Here is a 5929-nt window from a genome sequence, read left to right as displayed (position 1 = left end):
TACGTATTATATTTTAACTTTAATATGTAAATGTTAACATATCATCTAACACTATTAGTGACCTCTAAATGGTCTAATGGGCAATAACTTAGAATTTCATGTAATAATAACATGTTCAACTTTTGTTATAATAGAGGTTTATGGGGATTAGATTTTCTTAGATTCAATAATCTCCTTTTTTTATAATGAAAAATACTTGACAAGAATTGATAAAATAATAAACAAATACCATATAGATTAACATAGATGATGCATAACTTAAATTCGAAGAATACTTATTTTATATATACTTGTGAATGTTAAATGCTCTTCTTGCAACACGTCTTGTATTATAAGTAATACAATGTAACATATTTATAGGTTAAATGCTTACGCGTAAAAGTTTAAAGGATTATTCAGGATATCATTTATGTATTAAATATAATTTATAACATTGAATTATTTTTAGTTTATATATGTTAAAGTTTTTATTCATTTTTACATCTTGTCTACGGGTGAGCATGAATTTATCACTACACGCGATGATGAATGTTGTAATTTGTAAATATGTTATAATCATTATTAAAACAGTTAATTCATAATTTTTCCTTCTCATGATTTTGTAACAAGGAGTGTTTATCCAAGAATAACTTACCCTTTATACATTAATTAATTTTATTTTCATTTAATGTAACTATAACAAATAAGTTCTTTATTAGATCCGTTGAATTGACAGAAAATAAAGCGAAGATTTATTCTTAACTTTAATTCTCTCAACTGTTGACCGCAACTAAAAATTCCCAAAAACCCCTATCAAAATAATTTTTATATATTTTCTGTTTAAAATTGTAATTTTATCTTCTTATAGTTATATTTTTATATATCAAAATAATTTTTATATATTTTCTCTTGGTTTTGGAAATTTTCAATTTATAGTCACTTTTTTACCAAACATAGGCCTATGCCAGGTGGTGACATCAATGGTTCTAAAGCATTGGCGTTTGGAATGGCAAAGAGCCATTATTCTGGACCAAACATTATTGAAAGGTTATTCTATGATGTTTTGAGAACTTTTCATGACTTTCATACATTTAGTTACTTCCTCCATTGCTCTTTAGAATTGTAAATGCAGAAGTTAAAAATGATTTTCAAATTATATAATTTAAAAATAAAAAAATAAATTTGAATTATATAATTTAGAAGTTTTTCTTTCTCGTAAAAAATATTTTCAGATTGTTAAATGCGAAAGCCAAAAATAATTTCTAGATGTCAAATGACTTTCAAATTATACAATCTGGAAAATATTTTTTCTTAACCCTCTTCAACTTCTGATAATTATTTTTGACTTCTACATTACGCAATTCGTAATTCATTTTTGACTTTTATATTGTGCAATCTAAAAAAGACAAAACTTTCGTATTATCCAATCCAAAAAAGACAAAATGAGGTGTCTTTTTATATGGAGATGCAGGAAGAAACTGCCTTAATGAATTAGCAGTTGCTCTACCGAGTCTTGAATATAGATATGCTCATTATCAAAGAAGTTATGAACTTGAATCACTTCAATAACAAAGATGAACTTATTGAAGTAGCACTTTTTCTTTTGATGAATTGTATGTAATAAAGAACATTCATAGTTCTCGTACAACTTGATGAGTTGTTGCTAATAAACATGAATTTTGATAATCTCCTATTTAACTTTTTTCCAAATTATATTTCCTACTTTTGGTTCCAAACATCTCTCATTCTTTACCACAGAACTTTTAACAACATTTTTCATATACTCAGACAAATATATGATGGAAAAATTAGTTGTGTGCAGTGACAATAACAGCAGCTATGGTTTCTGCATTGATGCTAATCCAAGGAGAAATCATTTAGCCATATCAGCACTTCATTCCTCTTCCATGTCATGACCCACAAAACAAATGAATCAATTGTCATTAATTAAGCCGACCAACATCAAGTTAGTGTAACAACTTCCAAAAGGATAAAATAGATCTTTATTGAGCTCACAAAGATTTTGGCCAAAACATGCAAGTCAAAGGAAAGAAAAATCAAGCAGAAGAAAAGGCAAGACAAGTGTGAATGAAGCATGGAAAGTGTTATTCATGGAACATGAATAAATCAATTCCTTTCAATTAGTTCTCATTCTTCCGTTGGACTGTCTAGTGGCTCTTGTAAACTGTCTGATGCAATGGGATTTCTCTGTATATCATGTAAATCAAAACCAAGAGATTTGTCTTGCTTTGATAATTCCTAATCAGGTTTGTGGTCATTAAAAATTACATGAATGACTTCTTCTACTAAAGACGTTCTAGAATTGTAGATTCTATAAACCTTAAGACGTTTCAAAATATCCAAGTAAAATTCCTTTATATCTTTTGGAGTCAAACTTACCCAAACTTTCCTTGGTATTAAGGATAAAGCATTGAATGCCAACAAGCATGAGATTAATATATGTTGGACTTTTTGTTTTTCCACAACTTATAGAGAGTCTTTTTAATCAAGGGTTTAATGTACATTCTATTTGGTATCCTAGGAGTAGAAAAGTTATGGCTTATACCATAGTATTCGCAAAGATCTTGAAAGTTTCCAATTGACAGCTTGGGTCTGTTCTTCTAGGCTTCAAGGTGGGGGATCTTTCTTCAAAAGTTTGGATAGAAGATTAGTATATTTAGCTGCATGAGGAATAAAATCTCGAATATAAGTGAGAACCCAAGAAATTGTTGAATCTGTTTAACAATGAGAGATTCGTCTGGGAAGTTTAGTAATTCTCCAGCTATGAGGTTGAGGCTAGCATGTTCCTTGGAAGAAATGCATATCCAGAAATCTATTTTCGGTTGAGCCAAATGAATCTGTTTTTCTCAAAACATGAGGCCAAACTGGTTAACTAGCTCAAAGAATTGTTCTAGGACAGCGTTGTGCGATTTCATATTTTGGAAAATAGCAAGATATCATCTATGTATATGATTGCATGTTCTAAGAGAGGTTCAAACATTTGGTTCATTACTTTTTGAAACAAAGAGGAGGCTACTTTAAACCCAAAAGGAAGTACAGTCCACTGATACTGGGCATTGGGAATACAGAAGGCAGTGTTGCCCCTATCAGAGGGATGGATTCCTAATTGCTAAAGCCCAAGTTTTAAATCAAACTTTGGAAAAGTGTTGGATTCTTTGAGTAGAATTGGCAAGGAGACTGAGTATAGGAAATTTATCATCTTTGAGGAATTGATTTAAAGGTTTGTAGTCAATCACTAACCTCTTTTTCACCTAAAGTTTCTCTGATCTTTTCTCAACGTAAAAGTCCTAACATGCCCAGTTCAAGTGGGAAACTGAGTTATAAATAAGCCTCTTTAGTGTTTGGCAGGCAATTTTTAGATAATTGTTTTAACTACATTTTTCCCGTGTGAAAGTGATAGTGTTCCTTTTGGGAGATAGAGGAAATTTATATAGTTATAATTGTTGTGGTGCGAGTTGTGTCTTGATTAGGATTATCCAATAATAGGGATAATCCTGTTTCCTTCTTTGTTATTATTGTTAAACCTAATCTCTATAGCTAAATAATTCATCCAAAGTGTACACCAGGTATCTACACTGAGAAGTAGTATAAGCAGAGCAAGCACACATATCAGAAATCCACAGACATAATCAAGCAGGTTTCGTAGCATACCATTGTAAAGGTCCATGTTCGACCCGGATCATTGTATCGTGCAAGCAAACAACCAATCTGAGGTTTAAGACCATCTTTAATGATGTTGGAGCGTAGGATTTTCTCCTTTTCACAAACAACATCCTCTGTGGGTTTTCCACTAAACTTCATTACTGCGGCAATGCCTCCCTCATTCTTCCTCAAGCGAACTGTTTCTTGATTAGGACTTGGTAAACTGATCAAGATTAAACAGGAAGCACAAACCTATAAATTCAACTAAAGATATCACACTTTTTCTATGTTCATATATTATTTTGCACAAAACTGCATTTCTCTATTAAGCTATGACATGAATGTCTCAGCACAAAACTTGTTGACAAGAAAAACTCAGAAGACATACCTTTCTGTTTCTTTGTCTGATGGAAGAACTATTTGGATTGAAACTTTGGACAGGTCAGCATCATTGCTTTGAGTGAATACAGGGGTAGTCATTGGAATCTTCTGCATCGTGGAATTCTTTCCAAATATATATCTGTGTATGTATGTGGTTGATTAACCTAAGGCTGACTCTAAGAACAAACAAACGACAGCTTCACTTAATTTTTTAAATCTTACCCAGCAACATCATTAAAGCCTGTAGACCCAGATAGCTTGTCTCCATTTGTTTCGACTACTATGAATGGTTCATACTGTCTAACCTGTTTCATCATTAAAAATGAAAAATATAATGCATCAGATAACAATAGTAAAGATTCAATCTGGTACCCTTGTATTTAATCAGAAATTAATCATTTAAACAAATTGGCACGCTATTTTATCATGAATCAGACTAATACATTAGAAATGAAGATAGTAAATGAAACTATCAATGAAAAACAATTATACTGATGAATGACACGATTGACCTCATAATTTGCCGTCCTTTTCAATACTTGGTATTTTGGTGTTTCTAATTCCGGTGTCTTATAAATCCTCAACTGCAAACAAGACCTCCTAGTTAGAATAACTTCGGAAGACTTCGACTTTGTGAGAATGTAAGGTCCAAAACATACATAGATTGATTGTGAAACATGAGGGATACCTGTCTGATTACATCCAACAGACCTTCGAAAGAAAAATAGTCATTTTTCTGTATTGAATCCCAAAAGTCCTGGAAAATTAAGAAATAAGAAGGTCAATGGCAACATGAAATATTTGTTAATCTAAAAACTCATAATTTGATAGCATAGCATCACTACTAGATAATTGGAACGTGGAACTTGGAACTTACCACGTGGGTACAAAACTTGCCATTTTCTGGGTTAATGCCCATTACGGAAGTTCCAGTAAAGATGAGCTCCGGTTTCCAAGGAAGCAGAGCGAATTTCATAACCATGGTCCACCTAGTAGTTATCTCGTACGGTCCTGTCTATAGCAACTCCATCAGTCCAACAGAACAAACTCTACAATAAAGCGAAGAAGATAAGAGCAAGAGAAGTTAAAGTTGAAACCGACCGGTTTGACCCAGTGCAACTGAAACTGGGGATTGAATATTGTTTTGAGAAGGGCAATGTTGAAGAGGTAGCCGCTCAAAGTATCGTGTTTGGTGATTGGGTCTCGAAAGAAGACACGTTCGTCATAGGCCGTTTTATCGATACCTTGATCGTCGAAGAGGTGTGTGAGATCGTCATAGAGAAATCTCACGAGTTCTTGAATGTCGAACGTTTTGGGTGGGCTTTGCTCCGCTAAGCTCGACTGAATGACCCACTTGAAGCGGTTGCTGTTTTTCACACTGAGAGAAAGTTTTCGGGGCTTGGGAGGAGGTGGGAGGTGCCGCCGTAGGCTAACGGCGGTGCTTGGTGGGCTGGAACTGGCGCACGCCGTGGGGAACGGCCGTGAAGTTTGGTGGGAGAGGGTGGAAGTGGCCATTGGTATGGAATCTGAAGACAGTGAATCCTGGCCACACACCAAATATTTGGAGAAACATGAACCAACGTAGTCCACATGTGTACGTGAGTTTCAGAGTTGACACCACGAATTTTACAACTTTAATATTTGAATTGAGGGCATTATTATTTGGAAAATGAGAAAGGCAAAATAAAAGAAAACGAGAAAGAAGGAAGAAAGAAGAAAAAGGGTAAAACTAAGAGAAAAAGCGAAAGAAAGTTAATGCATAAACAATTCCTTTTCTTTTAAGAAGTTAGAATGTATTTTCAACATAAACTTAGTCCACTTAGGAAACAAATACAACTTGTCTCATTTTATTTTCCAAATTCTTGGAATATTAGTATTATATATAGATGTCTCCACGATCATGTTA

At 33.4% G+C, this 5929-nt stretch overlaps 1 protein-coding gene across 1 annotated transcript; it reads right to left on the bottom strand.

Moving 5' to 3' along the window:
- Positions 1 to 1559: 1559 nt before the first annotated feature.
- On the bottom strand, positions 1560 to 5630 carry HBP5 (SOUL heme-binding family protein). The gene is made up of 8 exons (XM_028046368.2): positions 5125 to 5630; positions 4901 to 5038; positions 4712 to 4780; positions 4536 to 4607; positions 4246 to 4328; positions 4031 to 4162; positions 3652 to 3865; positions 1560 to 1881 (listed from the first exon to the last, which is right to left on the bottom strand). The coding sequence occupies exons 1-8, from the start codon at positions 5536 to 5538 to the stop codon at positions 1837 to 1839; spliced, it is 1167 nt and encodes a 388-aa protein (XP_027902169.1). The 5' UTR covers positions 5539 to 5630; the 3' UTR covers positions 1560 to 1836.
- Between the last annotated feature and the right edge of the window lie 299 nt (positions 5631 to 5929).

The sequence above is a fragment of the Vigna unguiculata genome, chromosome 9, assembly GCF_037176805.1.
Source record: "Vigna unguiculata cultivar grain cowpea cultivar isolate G323 ecotype 2 chromosome 9, ASM3717680v1, whole genome shotgun sequence".
NCBI lineage: Eukaryota > Viridiplantae > Streptophyta > Magnoliopsida > Fabales > Fabaceae > Vigna > Vigna unguiculata.
This window is presented reverse-complemented; position numbering and strand designations above follow the sequence as displayed.

Excerpts from the sequence above, each read along its gene's own strand:
- HBP5 (XM_028046368.2), bottom strand. The coding sequence starts at position 5,538 with ATGGCCACTTCCACCCTCTCCCACCAAACTTCACGGCCGTTCCCCACG. Across the intron at positions 5,039-5,124 it reads AGTTGCACTGGGTCAAACCG|ACAGGACCGTACGAGATAAC; the intron begins GTCGGTTTCAAC and ends GAGTTGCTATAG. Across the intron at positions 4,781-4,900 it reads GCAAGTTTTGTACCCACGTG|GACTTTTGGGATTCAATACA; the intron begins GTAAGTTCCAAG and ends TTAATTTTCCAG.